The sequence below is a fragment of the Sturnira hondurensis genome, unplaced genomic scaffold (genome assembly GCF_014824575.4).
Source record: "Sturnira hondurensis isolate 20B ecotype Veracruz unplaced genomic scaffold, ASM1482457v3 Scaffold0015793, whole genome shotgun sequence".
In the NCBI taxonomy this organism is placed as follows: Eukaryota; Metazoa; Chordata; class Mammalia; order Chiroptera; family Phyllostomidae; genus Sturnira; species Sturnira hondurensis.
In genome coordinates, this window is record NW_028088424.1 from 3,439,948 (window position 1) to 3,464,092 (window position 24,145).

Here is a 24,145-nt window from a genome sequence, read left to right on the forward strand (position 1 = left end):
AAAGACGATGTCGAGAAAGTAAGAAAATGAACCATAGACTTTAAGAATGTGTTTATAAAAGACACATTTGATAAAGGACTGTTACCCAAAATCTAAAAAGAATTCTTAAAACTCAACAATAAGAAAATGAACAACTTGATCAAAAAATGAGCCAACGACCTTAACAGACCCCTCCCCCAAACAAGGTAAAGAGATGGCAAATAAGCATATGAAAAGATTCCACATCACTTGTCATCAGGGAAATGCAAATGAAAACAGTGATCAGGTGCCAGCACACACCTACCAGAATGACCAGAAATCAGGAATACCTGCAGCTCTGACCCTGGGGAGGATGTGGAGCAACAGGAATTCTCATCTCTTGCTGGTGGGAATGAAAAATGGTGCAGCAGTCTGGAGCACTGTTTGGCAGTTTCTGACAAAGCTAAACACCCTTTTACTATGTGATCCCCAAATCATGCCTGTTGGTATTTGACCAAAGGGGTTGAAAACTTATATCCATGCTAAAACTTGTACATGGCTGTTTATAGCAGCTTTATTCATAATTGCCAAAACTTGGAAGCAACCAAGATGTACTTCAATAGGGGAGTAGATAAATAAACTGTGGTACATCCAAACAATGGAATAATATTCAGCACTGAAAAATGAGATATAAAGTCAGGAAAAGACACAGAGGAAACTTAATAAGTGAAAAAGCCAATTTAAAATATCTCACTCAAATTGCATAACATTCTGGAAAAGGTAACACTATAGTAACACTACAGAGATCTGTGGTTGCTAAGAATTTTGAGGGGAGGATGGATGGATTAGAGAATTTTTAGGACAGTGAAAATACTCTGTGTGATACCATAGTGACAGATACGTGTCATTATACTTTATTCTAAAACCATAGAATGAACTGTAATGTAAACAATGGTTTTGGGTAATTACAATGTGTCAAGGTAGGCTTATCAGTTGTAACAAACATATCGCTCTTGGTGGCGGATGTCAATACTAGAGGCTCTGCATGTGTCAGAGCAGGGTGTACATGAGAAATTTTTGTACCTTTCCCTTAATTTTGCTGTGAAGCCAAAACTGCCCTAAAAAAATAAGGTAAATTTTAAAGAATGAAAATACATCAAAATTTAAAAACTGTACCCATTCTAGCTTTGACAATAAAATGTGTGCTGGAAACTTACCTATTTTTGGAAATTTATAGCCTTAGATTTTCTCCAAGGGGTTAATCATGTAATTTGGAGTAACTGAATCTATAAGATTCTTTGAAAGTTATAAACTAAGAATATGAAGCAATTGGCACATTTAGCAATGATGGAACACCCAACAGTCTTTAGTTTGGAGGATTACACTAGGTCTGTCTCATTTCCATCAATAGAAGTGTGTGGAATAGCCCTGGCTGGTGTGGCTCACTTGGTTGGAGCGTTGTCCTATAAACTGAAAGGTCATGGGTTTGGTCCCTGCTCTGGGCACATGCCTGGGTTGCGGGTTTGATTCCCCGTCAGGACTCAGCAGCTTATCAATGATTCTCTCTCAAATCAATGTTTCTCTCCCTCTCTCTCTCCCTCTCTTCCTCTCTCTCTAAAATCAATGAACATGTCCTCAGGTAAGGATAAAAAATTAAACTATGTGGAATAAATGAATGAATGAACATGCATTTTTGTAGGACTATATTTGCAGATAAAGCCTATAAAGAGGTAATTAAGTTAAAATGGGGTCATCAAGGGTGGTCCTTAGTCTAGTATGACTGGGAGTCCCTACAAGAAGAGATTTGGACGAAGAAACTCACAGACCAAGGGGCAACCACATGAAGATGCAGAAAGAAGACAACCGTCTGCGGGACCAAGGAACAAGGCCTCAGAAGAAACCAACCCTGCAGACACCTTCATCTTGAACTTCAATGAGAAAATAAATTACTGTTGTTTAAGCCACCCAGTGTGTGCCAGCCCTAGCAAACAAATGTATACATACTGTATTTGACAAGCCTAGAAATTGAATTCAACAATTATTTATTTATTTATTTATTTATTTATTTATTTATTTAAATCCTCACTCAAGGACTTTTTCTAAATACACAGCTTTTATTGCATCTTTAAAATTACACAAATAAATGTAGGGAATATCTCAAGTAAGTGTGAGGAATCCTTTGGCATCTTGCTGTTTCTGTAGCTGGACAACTTAGATCTTATTCATCAGCCTGCTGAACTATTCCTTTTTCAGAAACATAGATACCAGCCAAAAATATTCTGATACCCTTGCTCTTAACTGCTGTGGCTTGCTGAGTCAAAGCAGCTGAATCTGATACAAGTTCAATGTCATTTCCTTCTAGAATCAGCTCATCTTTCTGGGCCTGAGATACTGAACAAGCAACACCTGATCTCATCTGAACCCTGCAGATATATTTTTTGCCCAAGAAATTTCTGATTTCAACAAAAGAACCATTCTCTGAATAATGACATTGATGGGAGGGTAAAGGCAGACAGACCTCATCTTGTAAAGGAGGCCCAATGTAACACCCTTGATCGCGTTCTGTACATGACTGCAGACCATGAGAACGGCAGCCAGCTCTTTTCTATTTCCCCACCATTTGTCAACTTCTTCCCCTTCTTCTTCTTTCCAAGGAGACTGAGCTCCATGTTGATGTGGTTGAAGTCCCTCCACAGGGTGCCTCTGGGGCCCTTCACAATAACTGTGCACCCCTTCAGAGTGACGTTGACATTTTTGGGGATGTTGACAGTCTGATTGCTGAGAATGGTCTTCGTCCTCGCAGTAGAAGTGGCAAAGAGCCCAAGGACTATTGTTTCACTGCTTTTTGAGAGAGAAGAAGTGAGAGAGAGAAACACCAATGTAAGAAAGAGACATCGATTGGTTGCCTCCTGGATGCCCCTAGATAGGCCAGGGATTATATGTGCCTGGACCGGGGATCAAATCCACAACCTAGGTATATGCCCTGACCAGAAATCAAACTTGCAACCTTTCAGTTATGGGGCAATGCTCCAACCAACTGAGCCACACCAGCCAGTGGAACAATTATTTATTGAACATCTACTATACCACTGTACTGTACTAGATGATGGCTGGATGATTAAGTGACCTCTAGTAAGGCAGACAAGCATGATGCAGAATAATTTCTGCATAGGCTCAGAAATGTATATGCACTATTGTTTACATTCCTCTGCATATTTTCTCTAACAGAATGCTATTTTTGGCACAAATTTAGTACTGGCCAAAATATCAAAGTATCAGACTTTTAACAAAGGCTTTTTAGTTGCAAGTAAGAGAAATCAGCACAAAGTAGCTCTAAGTAAAAAAAGTATAAGGAGGGTGATTTTTTAAAATTTTTTATTTTTTATTTTTAGAGATCACAGAGCAGTCTCTTGGTAACACGCAGCTGGACCACATAAGCTCTGAGACCAGTTCTCGAAGAATTATCAGAATCAAAATTGCTCCTCTCTGTGACTGCCACCCACTGTGGTTCCTCATCCTCAATCTCTACAGGTCTATTTTCTTCTCATTTTCTGCAGTCCATCATCCTCTGCTTCTCTGTGGACGTGGTAGAAACTGATTACTCCAGCCTTGGGCCCACAATACTTCCCCAGTCCCAGCACCACTTATCTTCTGGCTAGTGACCTATTGTCCTGAGTTCAAGTTCTAGGAGAGAGTCTAGTGGTCCACCTGGACCATATTCCATGTCCATCCCTTGTCCTGTGGCTTTGGTCAGAGATGGGGAGATAACAGGACACACAGCTACTGGAGCTGGAGAAAAGACAGTTCTCCAGCACAGGAAGTGTCAGTTGTGCAGATATTCCAGCAGTTTCCTTTTATAAGCATCAAAGTAGAATTTAAAAATAATTGAAGGAAGGAAAATTTATTCCATTCATCTATAAGTCAGTCTCTCTGCATTGATTTAAACTTGTGGTTCTCAGACCTGACTGCACATCAGAGTCACCTGTGGAGTTTAAGAAATATGCCAATGCCTGGTGCCCACCTTATATCATAACATCAGAATCTGTGGAGGTGGAGCCCAGGTAATTTTTTAAAAGGTTTTTGAACACTCAAGATGATCCTAATGTTCTGCCAGGATTGCAAATTACTTGTTTAGATATCATATCAGTATGACTTGAAACTTTATATTTTATGATTTTGTATCTTATTCTGTTTTTAAAAAATATAATCTTTATTATATTTTTCATTACCATTTAGTCCCCTCATAACTCCCTCCTCCCAGCAATCACCACACTGCTGTCCATGTTGTATCTTATTCTTAAAAAATGTGATCATTCCCTGGCTGGTGTGGCTCAGTGCACTGAGTGCTGGCCCATGAACCAAAGGGTCACCAGTTCAATTCCCAGTCAGGGTACATGCCTGGGTTACAGGCCCAGTGGGGGGTGCGCTAAAGGCAACCACACATTGATATTTCTTTCCCTCTCTTTCTTCCTTCCTTCCTCTCTGTCTAAAAATAAATAAATTGTTTTTTTAAAATGTGATCAAATTAGGAATCATGTGCCTTTGCAAAAATTTGTGGCAAAATCATCATTATCATTGAGTATTTTGAAGAGAGAAGAGCTTCCTTCAAGAGGAATAGTATTAATTTGAAAATAGCCATATACTTACAGACATATATCTGCATGGTCATCTAAGGTTCTGAAAAGAATGGTCATCAGGATCCTTAGAAAGTAATGTCTTCTAAAGAAATAAGAAACTTGGAACCTCTCATGAGTCTCTGCTGTCTCTGCAGTGGGCACCTCAATGATCTTCCCAGGCCTCCTCAGACCCCTCGAAGTGTTTCTGTGCTCCCTCTCTAGGCTCCCCTGTACAATGGCTTCCAAAGGCCTACACTTACAATTATTTTTCTGGGCTACTATACGTTTTGCCCACCCAGGTAAAGAGCAGAAAATGCCTGGAAATTAGTTACCTGCCACCCCGCCCCTGACAGGGATGAGTGAGGGTGTGCCAGCCAGGGTCCCTTACCAATGACAAACTCTTAGTAAAGTTTTTACTGTCAAGTTCCCTTCAGGGTTAGGCTAACCTCACCTTTTTCCTTGGCTATTTTTTTTAGTCCTTCTACAAAAAGCACGAATACACAAATCCTTATCTCAGGTATGCTTCAGAAAAACTGGGTCTAAGTCAACTTTCTGGAATTTTATTTCTATCTAATACTAAAATTCTACATGGCTTTTAATAATATTGTTTCTTACTTTTCAGAGGTGGACAGCCAAGGCTTTATTTATTGTCGCTCTTAGGAAAAGAGTGGAGAAGGTAGCCCTTGAGAAGTTGCTCAGTCACTGGGGAACTTGGGAGCCCCTGCGGACAAAGAGTTTGGAAGAGCGAGAGTAAGAAAGTAAGCGGGGAGGCAGTTATTGACAGTTGTGAGCAGAGTGGAGGTAAAGCAGACTGGTCGGTGTGAGTTGGTGTTGGGGAACCTGAGGAAGGGTATCTAGAACAAAGAAAAAAGAGTGATGATATGAACAGAGGCATGACATGACTTTCAGGTCATGTGAAAGTGCACAGTATAATACAGGGATTTTCACCTTTTTTATTTCCTGGCACACATAAACTAAGTGCTAAAATTCTGACACCAAAAAAACACATTTTTGCCAATCTGACAAAAAATAGGTATAGTTTTGATTCCTTTACATCAGATGGCTATTGTTGTGTTGACTGTTGTAATTTTTTATTTGTCAATCCAAGGGGAAAGAGGTCAGTGTCTCTGACTAAATAGCCAGGTATTGCATGCTTTAAAAATTTTGAAAAATCACTGCTATAATAAAATGTAAAATAGGTTGGAGTTTTCTGGAGCTGCAGGCATGACAGCTGTCACAAGGTGGCGCTATGATTACATTCACTTTCGTTTCCACTGAACTTTCCATTTCCCCGCTCTTTGCCTGTAGTCTTTAAGGGCTCTAACTAGAGGTCTGTCACACTCCAGCCATAGTCGGCCAACCTGTTATTAGTGCCATGCCTTCCTCCCAGAGCAATGACAGTGTAAATCTCAGCAATGGCAGAAAGGGGACAAATACAGCTGTTGTACATTTTAGAATAATTGCTGCAAGCATTTGGAGATTGCTTTACAGTTGCAGCACATATGCAAACTTACACAATATTTTTCATTGTATTTTCCTCAACACTTAGATACTCAACACTTCTTAATCCACTCAACTCTTGTTAATCTCCAGTCATCTGCACAAACCCTCCTCCCACTCCCCCCCATCCCCTCCTACACCTTTAAAAAGTGAGGCTTGCCAGCCTCCTGGAAGGTCCTAGGTTCTCGCATCTCACCATCCTGCCTTTTCACATGCTACTTCTTCTGCTGGGAGCTCCATTCCCCCTTCTTCTCACCTACTTTACTGTTTTTACCAGGACAAATGCTGTTTGTGAAAACTCGTCCTCACCCCACCCCAAGTCTGGGCTCATTTTCTTTTACCTTCATCTTCCTCAGTTCACTCACCTGCTGGCATTTATTATAAGTGTTTCCTATCTGTCACCTCCGCCCCAAGTTCCTCGAGCTTTCTTATCATTATGTATCCCCAGAGTCTATCACGATTCTCCACATAGTGAGCAGATGAATGCATAAATACATAAAACAGATTCGAAAAGATCGAAGACCTTGCCCCGTCTTGAGTCCACGGTACACATGGAAGTACTCCAGAACTTTAGAACTGAACCAGAATATCTTTTCTTTTTTAAAATATTTTTTTTATTTAATTCTTGTTCCAGTACAGCTTTCTGTCTTTTTTTCTTAGATTTTATTTGTTTTTAAAGAGAGGGAAATGGTGGGGAGAAAGAAGGAGAGAAACATCAATGTGTGGTCACCTTTTGTGCACCCCCAACTGGGGACCTGGCCTTCAACCCAGGCATGTGCCCTGACTGGGAATCAAACCGGTGATCCTTTAGTTCACAGCAAGACTTCAAGGCCCGTAAGCTGTACGAAAGGCCTAGACAGCCTGGTTTACTGTGTAAGGCTACGTGCCTTGGGTTGCAGCCTAAGCACTTTGCTGGGATGTAGCTGTGGGCATACATGGAGGCAGCAAGCCCACAGTTCTGTGTTCCTCTGCATTTTAGGAGGGACGCCTCACTCCTGGTAACTGAGATTGCTGAATTTTAGGCACCCTCTGAGAAAATCAAAGAGAGGCATGAACTACCTGTAGCTGGGTCCCAAGTTTATCGTTTGCATCGTTTGCTAGCTGGGTTTGCAACAAACCATAAAAATATAAAGCAATCTCACTCTGAACCCAGCTTGTCATTCTCACTCAGCCTTTGTAAGATGGGTTGTGAAAGGAAAGCATGTTGTATGTGGTTGTGACAAAGCTAGACCCTCCTTGCTGTCATCTTTCATGCATAAACCAAAGTTCTTTTCTGCCCATTTAATTATTCCATCCCTCTCTTTCTTCTATTCTTTTCAAATATTCAATGAGCTCTCATGAAGTACCAGGCTCTGTGCTGCAGATACCAAGATAAGTAAGACACAGTGCTCTGCCCTGGCTGGTGTGGCTCTGTTGGTTGGAGCATTGTCCTGTAAACCAAAAGGTTGCCAGTTTGATTTGTCAGGGCACATGCTTGAGTTGTATGTTTGGTCCCCAGTTGGGACACATGTAACTTTGGTCCCTGGTCAGGATGCATGCAAGAGGCAACTGATGGATGTTTCTCGCATCACTGTTTCTCTCTCTCCCCCCGCCCCCACGCTGTCCCTTCCCCTCTCTCTAAAACCAGTGCGTATGTCCTCAGGTGAGGATAAAAAAAGATACAGTGCTCTATCTTTAAGGAATTCACAGAATTGTGGAAGAGATGGGAAAGTAAATGGTCACGATACAGTTGAGTAAGTGTGATCATGGGGATATCCATGACACCCCGTAATTTCAGGGAAGTGAGCTGTGCTCTGCTGGTACATGTTTAGTGACCAGCGTGGGGAGGCCCTGATTTGTACCATTTTCTGATTTCTACACAGCACATATTCCTGTCCTGGCTGATTCTGGGCTGCTCACTCGGTGTCACTGCACACAGTTTGGAAGGCATGCACACAACTGGCCATGGTGCAGCAGTAAGACCTGGCACCAGGTTGCCACCATGGTTTCTGCCTTGGGAGATCTTGTGCAGAGAACCCACCTATGCTGTTCCTGGGCTTCTGACCTACAGAACTCTCAGCTCATACTTGAGTTTTGCTTCAAGCTGCTAAGTGTGTGGTGATTTGTTATGCAGTCATAAAAAACTAAACAGAGCTTTTGGCACTCTTGTTACAGATGTGAAAACTAAGGCTTCGAAACAGTAAACAATTTGTCCAAGGCCATGAGCATCTAACAGTGAGCTGGGAGGCAAAATAGGGTGTGTCTGATTTTAAAGCCTGTAATCTTAGCTCCTGTGTTCTGTGACTTCCCATAAAAAACATGTCATGTAAATCATGAGGGCCAGACTCATGCGCATTCTATCTCTTTGTTTACTTTTATTTTTTCAGGGACCAGAAAAATGTTCATTGTTATTATTAATGAAATTCTGAGCCAAAAGAAAATCAAATATTGAGTGTGGTTTTGGATTGAAGTGGTACCCCACTGGTTACCTTGATATTTATTTCAGAGGGCAGTGCTTTAGAGTAAAAGAAATTTCACATGGAAATGTCCTCATTAAATATCTGAGTTTGGCCAGAGTGTCCATTTCTGCTTTTCTCCTCTAGCCTGACCAGATGTGCTCAGAAAATTTGGTTCCCTCTGAATATATACATTTGTCAAAATTGCTGTCACTTTTAGCAAAACTGCCAAGGGAGCAAACAAAGAGAGTTGGTGATTAACTTCAAAGAACTTTGTTGGAGAGGAATAAAGATATTTAAAGGCCTATTTTGTGAACTAATTGCATTTGCATATTTATGGGATTTACTGATATAGCAGTAATTAAAAACTATTTAGTAGTCTTAAAGGACACGTAACTCAGTTGCTGTTTGCATAATAAACACTTTCTTATTATATTTGCATAATAAACCCTCTTCCCCTGCTTCCTCCAAAAGATACTGGTCCATCTAAAAGGTGCCATATCTTATGTGGAAATAATGGAGAAACAAGTGCCCAGGCTCATGGGAGTGTGGAGAGGCGAGCTCAGAAAGAAGCGTATTTCTATATACTCTCCTAATGATAGGCCTGTCCTGAACTACTGTCAGAGAATGGCAGGTTCAAACCTCAGATTAATGTCTTTCTTTCTCCCAGGTGATATTTAAGAGACCTGAATGCTTAGCCCCTGACAATTCTGATATTTGATTTAAACACTAATCTGCTTGAAGGGCCTGAATAGAATTCCCCCTACCCCAAATATTCATCCTTCCTAAGGAGATATGTAAGTGGGGTAAAATCCTTGACTAATGGATTATAAGAAATAGTGTGAGTAAAAAGTACAGTATTTAAGAAGTGAGAAGCAATTTCTTTTTGAAAAATTATAGGTTGAGCAGAGGAGAGATAGCAAATGGAAAGGCACCAAGTAAATGAACTAAATGTAGACAGGGCAGTAGAGTTGGAAAAAGAAATATCTAAAGGAACATCTGTACATAAACAGCTTTGAAGACAAGTCGCTCACACAAAACCTTTCCAATCTTGCCAGAGTTCATCAGCCAATAAAGAGCTGTAATGGGCACGATCACCAGACTATTGTTAAATTAGCTAATGAAGGTGATAATGTACCCATATTACACCTCATTAGCAAAGGCCTTCCAGTAACAGATGGGTAGGTCAGAAAGCGAGAAGACAAGGGAGCGGTAGCATGCCCCAGGAGGTTTGACTTAGCGTCATGGCTCCTGTTGTGAAATGTGGGGTGAAATATACTGTGGATCGTCATCTCAATTAAACCATTACACAAAAGGCAAGGCTTTCATGTTCATTTCTTACAAAAAGCGCTACCTACATACATATGCTGCCTGCAGCTTGCCTTCCTCTTGTTCAGATTCATCTCGTAGGTAAAAGATGACAATTCAGAGAACTGATGGGAAGTTCTGGAACTTTCAAGGCCAGAGCAATTCATGATGATCTTTTCTCTCAATGAAGCCTCATTTTCCTGGTTACTAGATAAATAAATTTGCAGACAAATATTTCTGAAGAATATTTCTCCAATAAACTTTCTGTAATTTGGTATCAGAATTCCTCTATCAGTTAACATGTCATTATTTTTTCCCACAAAAGTATTTTCAAATGCACAGCAAATTGGAAGAATAGTAGAAACCCTCCCCCAACCCCCTGCCAACCATTTAAGAGTAAGCTGCCAACATGGTGTCTTTTTACCTGTGATTACTTAGTATTTTATTCTTGCAAACAAGAATTTTCTTTTTAAAAAATATATTTTATTGATTATGCTATTACAGTTGTCTCATTTTTTCCTCTTTATTCCCCTCCACCACGCACCCCTTCTCGCACCAGCATTCCCCGACCTCAGTTCATGTCCATGGACTGAGTTCATACATGAGTCCATGTAGTTCATACATATAAGTTCTTTGGCTTTTCCCTTTCCCAACCCTGTCTATTTTATACCTACCATTTATGCTTCTTATTCCCTATACATTTCCCCCATTCACCACTCCCCCTCCCCGCTAATAACCCTCCACATAATCTCCATTTCTGTGATACCATTACTGTTCCAGTTGTTTGGTTAATTTGTTTTTTAGGTTCTGTTGTTGATAGTTGTGATTTTTTGTCATTTTACTGTTCATATTTTTGATCATCTTATTTTTCTTAGATAAGTCCCTTGAACATTTCATATAATAAGGGCTTGCTGATGATAAACTCTTTTAACTTGACCTTAACTGGGAAGCACTTTATCTGCCTTTCCATTCTAAATGATAGCTTTGCTGAATAGAGTAATCTTGGATGTAGGTCCTTGCCTTTCATGACTTGGAATACTTTCTTCCAACCCCTTCTTCCCTGAAAGGTTTCTTTTGAGAAATCAGCTGCTAGACTTTTGGGTACTCTTTGTAGGCTGTCTCCCTTCTTTTGCTGTTTTTAAGATTCTCTCCTTATTTTTAATCTTGGCTAATGTAATTATGATGTGCCTTGGTGTGTTCTTCCTTGGGTACAACTTCTTTGGGACTCTCGAGCTTCCTGGACTTTTTGGCAGTCTATTTCCTTCACCATATTAGGGAAGTTTTCCTTCATTGTTTGTTCAAATAAGTTTTCAATTTCTTGCTGTTTCTCTTCTCCTTCTGGCACCTTTATGATTTGGATGTTGGAATGTTTAAAGTTGTCCTGGAGGTTCCTAAGCCTCTCTTCATTCTTTTTGAATTCTTGTTTCTTCATTCTGTTCTGGTTGAATGTTTATTTCTTCCTTCTACTCCAAATCGTTGATTTGAGTCCCAGTTTCCTTGCCTTCACTGTTGGTTCCCTGTATATTTTTCTTTATTTCACTGTGGATAGCCTTCACTTTTCCCTCGATTTTGTGACCACACTCAACCATTTCTGTGAGCATTTTGATTACTAGTGTTGTGAACTGCACATGTGATAGGTTAGCTATCTCTTCATCCTTGGTTCTATTTTTGGAGCTTCGATCTGTTCTTTCATTTGAGCCATATTTTTTTTGTCTCAGTGTGTGTTACATTGTAAGGGGTGGAGCCTTAGGTATTTTCCAGGGCAGGGCAACCCATGTCTCTGTGTTGTGGCACTGTATGTAAGGGAGGGGTCCGAGAGGGACCAATGCTGCTTGCTGGGTTCTCAGCTGGCTTTCGGTCACTTCTCCCAGTACCCACAAGCAACTGGGCCCTTCTGGTGCTTATTTCCAGGTGGGTGGGTTTGTGTACATTCTAGGACCCTGTGGGTCTCTCCAATGGACTCTCCTGTGAGGCTGGGAGTTTCTCCAACTGTTGCAACCCCCACAGGTTTTTACAGTTAGAGATTTTGAGGCTTTATTTCCCCATACTGGAACCCTGGGTTGTGCAGTCTGTCTCACTCCTCAGTTTATCCCCACACAAATGTGGGACTGCCCAGTCCACTAGCTACTGCCTCACCCACCCTGGTTCCTCCAGCCACTGCCTTGCCACAAATCCTCTGTGCCCTGGCTGCCCATCTCCGCCATCCTACCAGTGTGGATGAATATTTCTTCTTTAACTCTTTGGTTGTCAGACTTCCATACAATTTGATTTTCTGGCAGTTCTGGTTATTTTTTGTTTTTAAATTTGTTGTTGTTCTCCTCTTGGTTGTGCAATGAGGTAAATTATATCTAGTATATCTACCTGTGCCTCCATCTTGGCCAGAAGTCTGAGGGTCAAGAATATTTTTTAACAATATTAAAATACAAAGAGAACCAACTGTATAAGAAAACATATTTGCCAATGATACCTCAGACAAGGGTTTAATCTCCAAAATATACAAAGAACTTACACAACTCCACTCTAAGAAGACAAGCAACCCAATTAAAAAATGGGCAAAGGACTTGAACAGACACTTCTCCAAGGAGGACATACAGAGGATCCAGAGACACATGAATAGATGCTCAACATTGCTACCTATCAGAGAGTTGCAAATTAAAACCACAATGAGATACCACTTTGCACTGGTCAGAATGACCATCATAAACAAAGCAACAAACAACAAGTGTTGGAGAGGTTGTGGGGAAAAGGGGACCCTAGTTCACTGTTGGTGGGATTGCAGACTGGTACAACCATTATGAAAAACACTATGGAATTTTCTCAGAAAACTAAAAATGAATATGCCTTTTGACCCAGCAATTCCACTGCTGAGATTATATCCTAAGAACCCTGAAACACCAATCCAAAAGAACCTATGCACCCCAATGTTCATAGCAGCACAATTTATAATAGCCAAGAGTTGGAAGCAACCTAGGTACCCATCAGTAAATGAATGGATCCTAAAACTGTGGTACATTTACACAATGGAATTCTATGTAGCAGAAAGAAAGAAGGAGCTCCTATCCTTTGCAACAGCATGGATGGTACTGGAAAGCATTATGCTGAGTGAAATAAGCCAGGCGGTGAAAGACAAATACCATGTGATCTCACCTTTAACAGGAATCTAAACAACAAAACAAACAAGGAAGCGAAATATGACCAATGACACTGAAATACAGAACAGGCAGACAGGGACCAGAGGGGAGAGGGGAGGAAAGTTCAGGGGAAAAAGGGAAGGATTCACAGGATCAAGTGTAAAGGACACATGAACAAAAACTAACAGGGGTGGAAATGGGAGGGAGATGGGGAGCACTGGGGGGTGGGGGGCTGGGACGAGAGTGAAAAACAGAAAACTGTACTTGAGCAATAATTAAATTAAAAAATAAATTTTAAAGTTAAAAAAAGAATATTTTCGTATAATCTCAAATAATCAAAATCAGAATACCAACATTAGTACATTGCTACTATCTCATTCACAGACTCCATCTGAGTTTCACCAATTCTCCCCAAAATGTTCTTTACACAGAAAGGATTGAATTCAGTATCACACATTGCATTGACTTACCATGTACCTTTAATCTGATTTTGTTTGATGCAGTTTGTTTGTTTGTTTGTTTGTTTCATCCTCATCAAAAGACATTTTTTCATTGCTTTTTAGAGAGAGAGAAAGAGAGGGAGAGAAACATTGATGTAAGAGAGACACATTGTTCAGTTACCTCTCCTAAGCTCCCTGGCCAGAACTGAACCAGCAACCTAGGCATGTACCCTGACCGAGAATTGAACCCACAACCTTTTGGTCACAGGACAACAACACAACTAACTGAGCCATACCAGCCAGGACTGACGCAGTTTCTTAGTCTTTCCTTGACTTTTATAACTTTGACTCTTTTGAAGATTATGTACCTGCTGTTTTGTAGAATGTCCCACAATATGGGGTTGTCTGGTATTTCATTTTGGGTAGATTCAAGTACTGAATTTTTGGCAGGATAACAGAAATAATGCTATGTCTTCCACCTTGTGGCACACAATTTTCACAACTGGTGATGTTAACTTTCACTGCTTGGTTTAGGCACTGTGTACCAGGTTTCTACACTGAAAGATTTTTTTTCAATCTTTATAATTAAATTACTATCTTGTGTAAATGTTGTGTTCTTATCAAAGTTTCACTGAGTAGTTTTTATCACCCATTGATGTCTCTTGGGTGAATTATTATTATGAAGATTCCATCAGTCCTTCTACACTTATTAGATGGCATTCCTTTTTTAAAAATATATTTTATTGATTATGCCATTACAGTTGTCCTATTCCCCCCTTCATTTCCCTCCACCCTGCACACCCCTCCCCCACCATCCCTCCCTTTCATTGATGTCCATGTGTCACAAGTTCTTTAGATTCTATATTTCCCATAGTATTCCTGCCCTGCCCCCTGTCTATTTTCTACTTATCATCTATGCTACTTATTCTCTGTACCTTCTCCCCCCTTCTCCTCCTCCCACTCCCCTGTTGCTAACCCTACATGTGATATCCATTTCCATGGTTTCACTCCTGATCTAGCTGTCCTCTTAGATTGCTTTTGTTTTAGGTGTGGTTGTTAATAACTGTGTGTTTGCTGTCCTTTCACTGTTCATAGTTTTCTCTTCTATTTCTTAGGTAAGTCCCTTTAACATTTCATATAATAAGGGCTTGGTGATGATGAACTCCTTGAATTTGATCTTATCTGAGAAGCACTTTATCTGCCCTTCCATTCTAAATAAAAGCTTTGCTGGATAGAGCAATCTTGGATGCAGGTCTTTGGATTTCATGACTTGGAATACTTCTTTCTAGCTCCTTCTTGCCTGTAAGGTCTCTTTTGAGAAATCAGCTGACAGTCTGATGGGCACTCCTTTGTAGGTGACTGTCCCCTTACCTCTTGCTGCTTCTAGGATTCTCTCCTTCATTTTCATCTTGGCTAATGTCATCATGATGTGCCTTGGTGTGTTCCTTCTTGGGTCCAACTTCTTTGGGACTCTCTGAGCTTCCTGGATTTCCTGGAAGTCTATTGCCTTTGCCAGATTGGGAAAGTTCTCCTTTATTATTTGTTCAAATAACTTTTCCACTTGTTGCTCTTCCTCTTCCCCTTCTGGTACCCCTATAATTCGATGTTGGAATGTTTAAAGATGTTCCTAAGCCTCTCCTCATTTTTTTGAATTTTTGTTGCTTCATTCTTTTCTGTTTGGTCATTTTTTTCTTCCTTCTGGTCCACTCCCTTGATTTGAGTCCCAGTTTCCTTTCCATCACTATTGGTTTGCTGTGCATTTCCCTTCATTTCAGTTAGTTTAGCCTTCATTTGTTTCTCTAATTTGTGACTAAAATCAGCCAGTTCTGTGGAGCATCCTGATCACCAGTGTTTTGAACTGTGCATCTGATAGGTTGGCTATTTCTTGGTCACTTGGAGTTATTGGCTCTGGGGCTTTGAGTTCGTCTCGAAGCTTAATGTTTTGGTCTGTTCGTCCCTGTTACATATGAGGGGCAGAACCCTAGGTATTCACCAGGGCAGGGCAACTCAGTTGCTGGGTTGTGATGCTGTATGTGGGGGCGGGGTCAAAGAGGGGCAATGGCGGTCCCCTATGCTGCTTCCCACCACTGGAGCCTGCGGGTCCGTCTCATTGCTCACTCCTTCACCTGGTTTATCTGCGCACGAATGTGTGACTGTGGTCAGCCAGCCGTCTTGTGCCCTCACTGGGTCTGCCCATTGTAATCCCACTCCTGGGATCTGCCAACCACCTCCTGCGTTCCTGGGTCAGTCTGGCCGAGTTTTCCTGAGCAACCCACTCTGCCAGCTGCTGGCTCCACCCCTCTTACCAGTCAAGCGAAATAGTTCATTGTTGTCGGATTTCCATATAGTTCAATTTTCTGTGTTTTGGTTGCATTTTTGTTACTAAAGCCCTGTTGTCTTTAAACTTGGTTGTGCAAAGAGGCACAGTGTTTCCACCTACACCTCCATCTTGGCTGGAAGTCCAAATTGCATTCTAATTTAAGGAAGAGCCTTCCTTTTTTCCCTTTCATTTATGTACTTATATCAGTAGGACATGTAAATTATGACTTATTTAGTGGGTTATGATTTTTCACAACCATTATTGATTTTGATGCTTGAATCGCTCCAGATTTGACAATAGGGAGCCCCTTCAAGCTGGCTTCTAGGTCCTTTTATCATGTCCCCATCATTATTCTAGCATTTCTTTACTTTATGATACAACAAGATGTTTTAGGCTCTTATGCCATCTCAGCCCTGGCATTTGTCATTTCTTCCTTTTAGGTGATGCAGTATTTATAAACTGAGATCTGGGTACTGGTTATACTCATTGATACTGGGGTGACCCTACTACCAGTCCGTTTAGTAGACAAAGCCAGGGATATGGCTGTGTACAATCATGTGTACACACACATTTACATTTGTATTGATTCCTGTATTGAGTTACATATATTGAAAATCCTGAGTTCACACTGATATCCCCCAAACCAACTTAACACCACAGGGATCATCTCCATTTTCTTTTTTTCCACATTTGTAACTCTCTTCACCAAGAGTAAAAAACCAATCTGGCTACATTTTATTGGTAGATAAAAATTAGGAAGCGAACTTCATGGATTCTAAACAAAGGGACTGGATAATTAGGAGAACGGGAATCGGGTATATACTTTCCCTCTCTCAATTTGCTTTGTGAAAACTTATCTCACAATTGTGCCTCTATTATCCCATTTACAGTAAAAAGAAGGGAGCTATTGGAAATGGTATGCAATGTAGTTTTTGTTTCTAGAGCATCTAGGAGTCTACCAATGGAAGATAGAATTATTATACAAAATTGTGCATTTTTTTAATAATGAAGAGTGAATAGGTACTCAATCAAAAAGTGAAAAAAATCACTAAATGATGTTTAACATTGGTAGTTCTCATGTTCAATAAGTGTGGAAGATCCTCTCTTGTGTGGTTTTTATTGTCCCCAATAAAAATTTAAAAAGCACTCCTGTTTATCAAAAATCAATGTTTCTTTTTATTAGAGGGGCTAGGAAAAACAAAAAAGTACTTTTACCACTGTGTTGTTAGCAGTTGTTCTTTGTTAGGCAATACCAGGTTTCCATTTTCTTTGTGTAATTCAAGTCCAATAACCATTGTGAAATGCTGGAAGATGTTACTGCATATTTAGGACAGCTATTTGGATCTCAATTATTAATGAAATTAGTGTCCTGAATGTTAGCAAGAGTATTGCCTTAGGTAAAGGCTATAAAGGAAATCATATTAGTGTGGAATTTCCTCTCCTTAAGGGCGCCTCTTAGATTACATTATTTACTTAGATATCTCCTGTCAGGAAAATTGAAATGTTGGCCATAATCTGACCCTGGGGCAGAACCAAATGCAGAAGTTAAGGGACATTGAGATGGTATGAATTACAAAACATTTCTGTAGTGTTGGTATTGCCTTAGGTTTCCATTTAGTGCTCACAAAATAGCACCAGCAAGAGCATAAACTGGCAAACAGAGAAGAACCAAGTGAAGATAATACAAGCCCTTTAAGGAAAATTAAGTGGCATTCCATCTGATAGGCAAGTTTGCATTTCTCCTTTTTGTCCAGAAACATTGGCAAGTGCAATGGCTCCTCTGTGGCCCTTCATCCTGGTGGCTGCCTCAGGTGAGTTCTCTAAATGATTTCACTAGGCATTGAATATTAACTCTTAGGAACTAGAGACAATATTTTTCTACAGTATGCTATATATAACTAACTCCTCATGAGTGTTCATGTTTATTCATCTGTACAATGCCAGTCCTGTGAAGCTATAAGGAGACCAGTGATTTGTTATGACTTTGCTCCTACAGTTACAGATACATACACACACAGAGTTACACAGTGAGGCTTTTACGCATAGCTGAAAATAGGTTCTGAAGTGTTCTCACTCTTTGCTAAATCTCTGCTGTTCTAGGAACCACTCTCTTTGTTGTGATTTTCATTGAGAGTATGAGCATGCTTTTTCAGGTTTGCTTTTGTGTCTGAATTATATATTTTTTATTATCAAAAACAGTCTTGGCTTGATCATAAGCTTTTGGTAATCCGGAGAAAGAGTCCCTTGGATGCATCATGGCTAGAGACACCTGAATACTATTTTGCCATTAGGAGCTTTACATCAAACCACAAAGTCTGTGTAGGTGAATATTTCTCTAAAAACCAGTACTGTTGACTTGCATGTTCTGGGTATACAATTCTTCTAAAAAATACTTTAGAAGCTAATATATTTTTCCTCAATTTTTGGAACTAAATTTCCATGTTGCTGGTATTAATTCTACTGAATTGAACCATATAAGACACAATTGATCCTTAGGAAGCATGCACAAATCAAGAATTTATCTTTATGCTGGTATTTCCCAATATCCCCCTTTCTTGAGGGTTCTCCTAGAGCCCATATCTGACTATCCGTGTTTTAAAATATAACTGGAAATGGGATGAGTCAGTTTATGGAGATGAGGAAGGAATTTAGTAGTCAAGAAACTGAAAATTATTTTTCTTAAATTTTATTTATTTATTTTAGAGAGAGGGGAAGAGAGAAGGGAGGGTAAGAAACATCAGTGTGTGGTTGCCTCTTGCATACCCCCTACTGGGGACCTGGCCTGAAACTCAGGCAAGTGCCCTAAATGGGAACTGAACCAGTGACCCTTTGGCTTGCAGGCTGGCACTCAATCCACTGAACCACACCAGTCAGGGCTGAAAATAATTTTTTTTTATTTGAGTGAAGGAAAAAATAGCCACTTAACATTAAAATATAAAAATTCTGGGTATTGAATATAAAGGATAAAAGCCTATCTTAATTACAAAAATGAAAACAGAGGAAATTTCATTAAATGCCAAATGGGTTCCTTAGGAGAAAATAATTATGAACATTAAATTAAGATAAAATAGATAAATGAATGTAAGGAAACAGAAGAAATTCTTCTTAACAACGTCTCTCTATTGTTTTGTAGTATGCTTGATTTTTATTTTAAATGTGGCAGAAAAAGGATTTTTAGCAGTTTGTAGTAATCTGTGCCTAGAGGTAAACTGTATTGAGTACATTTGCAGAAAAATCCACCCTTTGGAATTTTACCTGGGTTAGTGTCAAATTGATATATAAATATAAGATCACTGAACTGAGCACCACTCCATGGCTGCTCCCAGGAGACAGTGTGCTGGGGTAGAAGGCCTGGAGTAAGAGCGCCATTTAGTTCCTGCTCCACTACTCCCAGCCAGGTGACCACGGTGAGTCAATTAATCTCTTAGAGATTCAGTTTCCCTGTAAGTTAACTACTTTGTATACTTAGGAAGATCAAATAAGCATGGTGAAATTGTAAGGTGCAATACAAATATAACATACACTTATTATTGACCTGAAAACACATATACTCAGAAAATAACGATGAACTATTTCTGCCCAGTAATGTACAGCATGTGATGTGTCAATATTTCTTTTGAAAAGTTACTCACTATTGTTCCTAATATTTTCAGGGAGCCAGGTCACAGATCACTTGTGTTTAAATTCCAGCCTCTTTACTTACAAGCTGTATGACATTAGGTGGTACTAACCTCATTAAGTCTATAGTCCTTCACCTGTAATAATAGTGACTCATAGGACTGTAGAGTGTCTATCTCATAGGCTGTTGTAAAAGTTAAATGAGTTAATTTATGTAAAGGGCTTTTAGCCTATTGCCTGACATACAGCAAGTTTTCAATCAGTAGTACCACAGGCTTAAACCTGTATTTCTTTGTAACCTCTTAGATGTATGTATACCTTAATCCTAAAGACAGTATATTCACTGAAGCCAGAGAAGGACTTTTAATCAAAGCACTCAGAACATTTTATGATGGGTGTGTAAAGAGAAACTCATTTAAATATGGAAAACAAAGGAATCATTCCATTGCATTCTTATCTTTTCTAAAAAAATCTCTCTTCACCTAAAAGTGATTCATATCTCAGGTCCTAACACATTCTACTTTCCAGAAATTTTACAAGTGAGTCATTTGAAGCTGATTATCAGAGGGCAGAGCTAGTGAGGAATGTTCTCTGGGTCTGTTGATAGCTTCCATCAGTGTCTGTTGAAACATCACTTAACTGTGAGTCATTTAGTGCTTGTGTGAATGTCACATTAGCTTTCAAGGGGCATAATTTACTGCTAATTAATGGTCACTTAAATCCTTAATCTCTCTCCTGTAATAGATCTGTCTCTTCAGGCAAATTTGCATTCATAGTAGAAATGTAATTTATTATTTCTTCCCATTTTAAACAAAGAACTCTTTCCCCATATAGTTTAACTTAAGCCTACTTCCTTTTGCTTTCTATTTTCTCCTATCATTGCTTGACTTTTTTTGTTCCTAGTTCTAGCTTCCAGAACTTTCTCTGTTTACCCAAAGACTTTGACATGTTCTAGGAAATATGTGTTTATCCATAGGGTACCTATCAATTGTTTCTTAGAAAAGATAGTAGAAGGAAATCTGCGTCTTTATGAGCAGAAGGTATAGGGTACACAGGTTCATTTCTCAGAATTAAGTTTTAACTCTGTCTGAGGCAGTTTCTGGTATTGAAACATGCAGTTTCAGTATTTCCCCAACTGGGACTTGAATTGGGAGCTTCCAAGGGAAGTAAAAGCAAAGTTGCCCAAAGCAAGTTGCAGAGAAAGCACCAGACAAGCTTTGCTTTGTGCTTCTGACTTCTCACCCCTGGATACACCAGCAAGAAGTGATCTCAGGTAGAGAGATTTACAGCACATTTTCTGACAATCACAGTTCACAAAACACCCTCAAAATGATGCCTGATTCAAGCCACCCACCTTAGTCTTGCACGCCTGAATATCTGATGCCACTTTAGGCATCTTATCGGGTGAACAGTTAGGAAGTTAATATTCTCATTAGGCTCCCAGTTCTGATGGCAATGAAAGTGAATATTTCACTGCCCACAATGAGTCTGGAATTGCTACTCCAGCATTGTTGTTAGCATTTTGGTCACAATGACATTGATAAATCATAGACATTGCTGCCTGTGGCGGCAAGTGACATGACATCATTCATAAAGAAATGGGTATAAACAGGATTGTCGCAGAGGGAGAAGGTATCTCATTTATAGTTTCCTGCTGAATCCTGCATACCTTCAGCCGCTCATCAAAATAACCATCAAAACCACTGAGAGCCCCGATGAATTCATGCGCAGGATACCGCAGACAGATTTCACTCATGCACTGTGGCAGGAGGTGTGCAATTTGCTTCAGTCCAATGACTTAGCGAAGCTTTGAATTCCCCAAGGGCCAGCAAAGCTTGTGAACAAAATATCTCTTTGCAATTCAGAGAAAACCCTCACAAATTTGTCACTTCCAGTTGTTGATGCTCATTTCTCTTGCTTCTTTTCCCCTGGCCTCCCCTCCCTCAACACCAATCAATCACTGCTCTTCTACAAATCAAGATTCCTGGATCTCAGGAAATGGTTGTTCCCCAGAACCAAAGAGAATTTTCCCAAAATGAAGATCTCATTTTCTGACAAGTGCATTTTATTTAAAGACATACCAAGTGAGAAAACTGATTTTTTTTTTTAGGAGAAAAGTAAGAATTGGAATCTCATTAACCCCATTATTTAGAAATCCACAAAGATCTTTGCTTTCATTGGTTTGTCCATGTTTTTGCCTGGGTTTTCTATTTAACTGTTGAATTACAAATGGGAAATCAAAAGAAAAATTCAATGGGAAAGCTAAGTTTGGCTAAGTGAGTAGGAAGGTTTCTCCATGTACCAGGAGAAGGTGATACAGGAACAAAGAAAGGATTCTGTCCTCAAGATGCATGGTTGCTGCAAAAATGAAATTGTGGCTGTAGTTTGGCATCCTTAGAGATGGGGTTGATTTATTTATCTTTGCAGTGAGATGGCTCTTTTGGGCACTTGGGCCATCAGTTTATTTATATCAGTTATTTTAAACTGCTGAAAACCCTACCAGCTAGCTGTTGAACTTAAGTAAATTGGAGTAAGCCACCAAGTCTGGAAGAGTCTGAAATCTAAAGATGCTAAGTTCCTCTTATTTTCATCTTCACAATGATAGTTTCCTTTTCCAGGAATCCTAGCCATAGATACACCTCGTCCCAGGAATTCTGCTCTGTATCATCTCACCAAACAGCTATTACAGAAATACCACAAGGAAGTGAGGCCAGTTCATGACTGGACGGTGGCCACCACTGTACACCTGGACGTATCTCTCCGTGCTGTACTGGATGTGGTAAGGACCATCTTACCCTTTTGCAACACTACCTGCTGCGACGTAGGAGCTTAAGAGTAGTTTTCTTCTTCAGATTCTAGTTGAGGTGGTAGGGGAGTTGTACTAAGGCTCATTTTAGCAGTGAGCAGGAAGTAGAATATTTATTAGGCAAATCATGCTTTCTAGCCCCCAATTTATATTGTGAGGGGCACATAGTCTAGTAATATGAATTTCACAGAATTAAAATGTTTTGAGAATTCTAGTCATGGATCTGGTGCATATTTTATGAGTATTACTGAAACCAAAAAAAAGGTAGTAGTCATTTTTTCCCTATGGTTCACTTTTCTTAGTGGTAGTAGATTAAGAAAACATCTTCCAATTATGGCTTGAAAATTTAAAGAGAGAAAAAAAAGTGGTATTGAGTTTATAAAGGACCTTTTACCTAAGTTTTTAGCTAAGGATAGAGAGGGGGAACATTTGTTTACCAAAGCATGTTTTCCCTATTGTATCTGAAAAGTAGGTCATTGTAGAAATTAAATGAGAAACTTTCATGGGAAGCAGTTCGCAGAGGTTTTAGTAAGCACTCAATAAATAATGGCCCTGATGATCATCCCTGCTTCCTCTTTCTCCTTTTCTTAATTACAAAGTCTTCAATTCCAATAACAGGTCTCAGATTTATTTTGACTTCTCTTATTTTAGTTTATTTTTCAATAGAGTTGACATACAGTATTATACTAGTTCCAAGGGTACCACATAGTGATTAGGCACTTGTATACCTTACATACAAAGTGTTCTCCCTACCATAAGTCTATTACCCATCTGGCACCATACACTGATTTTTCTTGTAAGCAGACTTTACTGAACTTGTTTTGTTAAAGTAGTTTAATAATTATTTTTCAATTTACTTCTCAAAACTATTTTTTCTAATTGAGGTATACAGTACATATATGGAAATGTATAGATAAATTTTCATAAGTTTGTACCACATATAACCCATTCTTATCAATATATCAAACATTTTCATCACCTGAGTAGAATTCCTCTTTTCCTTCCAAGTCAATCCCATCCCATCCATCCATAGATACAACCACTGTCCTGATTTCTTTCATCATAGATTATTTTTGCCAATTCTAGAATATTATAGGAATGAAATTTTATTGTATATCCTCTGTGGTGTCTGGATTTTTCATTCAGTATAATGTATCTGAGGTTCACTCATGTTGCTGAATGTGTGAATAGTTTTTCTTTTTTACTGATAAGTAGTCTTTAGCTATGGCTATATCACAATTTCTTTGTCCATTCTCCTGTTGATAAGATTTGGGTGGTTTCCAGTTTTAGGATTTATTAATAAAGCTGGTATGGATATTTCTGTCCAAGTCTTTTGTGTATATATGTTTTCATTTTTCTTAGGTAAAACCTAGAGGTGGAATAACTGAGAAACTGCTAGACCGATTTACCCAGTGGGTGTAATTGTACACTCACACCAGTCATTTATGTGAGTTCCCACTGCTCCACATCCTCATCAGTATTTGACATCAACAGATTTGTAACTTTTAGCCATCCTGGTAAGGGTGCAGTGATGTATTATTGTGGTTTTACTTTACACTTCCTTGATGACTAATGATTTGGAGCCTTTTGATCTGTGCTTATTGGCTACTTACTTAGCTTCTTTGTGAAGTAGCTGTTTAAGTATTTTCTTTTAAAAAAATTGGTTGTCGGTCTTTCGATTATAGATTTTTTTATTTTTTATTTTTTAAAATATATTTTATTGATTATGCCATTACAGTTGTCCCATTTCCTTCCCTTAATTCCCCTCCACCCTGCACACCCCTCCCCCACCATTCCCCCCCTTTAGTTTATGTCCATGTGTCACAAGTTCTTTAGATTTTATATTTCCCATACTATTCTTGCCCTCCCCCTGTCTGTTTTCTACCTACCATCTATGCTACTTATTCTCTGTGCCTTCTCCCCTCTTCTCCTCCTCCCACTCCCCTGTTGCTGACCCTCCATGTGATCTTCATTTCTATGATTCTGCTCCTGATCTAGCTGTCCTCTTGGTTT

At 39.5% G+C, this 24,145-nt stretch overlaps 1 protein-coding gene and 1 pseudogene across 1 annotated transcript in view; one reads left to right on the forward strand and one right to left on the reverse strand.

The window, feature by feature from the left end:
* Positions 1–2,095: 2,095 nt before the first annotated feature.
* On the reverse strand, positions 2,096–6,314 carry LOC119000573 (60S ribosomal protein L9-like; annotated as a pseudogene).
* Positions 6,315–9,753: 3,439 nt separating this feature from the next.
* HTR3B (5-hydroxytryptamine receptor 3B) overlaps positions 9,754–24,145 on the forward strand; it is a 64,707-nt gene continuing 50,315 nt past the window's right edge. The window contains exons 1-3 of the mRNA XM_037065680.1: positions 9,754–9,796; positions 17,463–17,519; positions 21,945–22,105. Coding sequence (XP_036921575.1) covers positions 9,754–9,796; positions 17,463–17,519; positions 21,945–22,105 — 261 coding nt within the window. The remainder of the gene's footprint in view (positions 9,797–17,462; positions 17,520–21,944; positions 22,106–24,145) is intronic.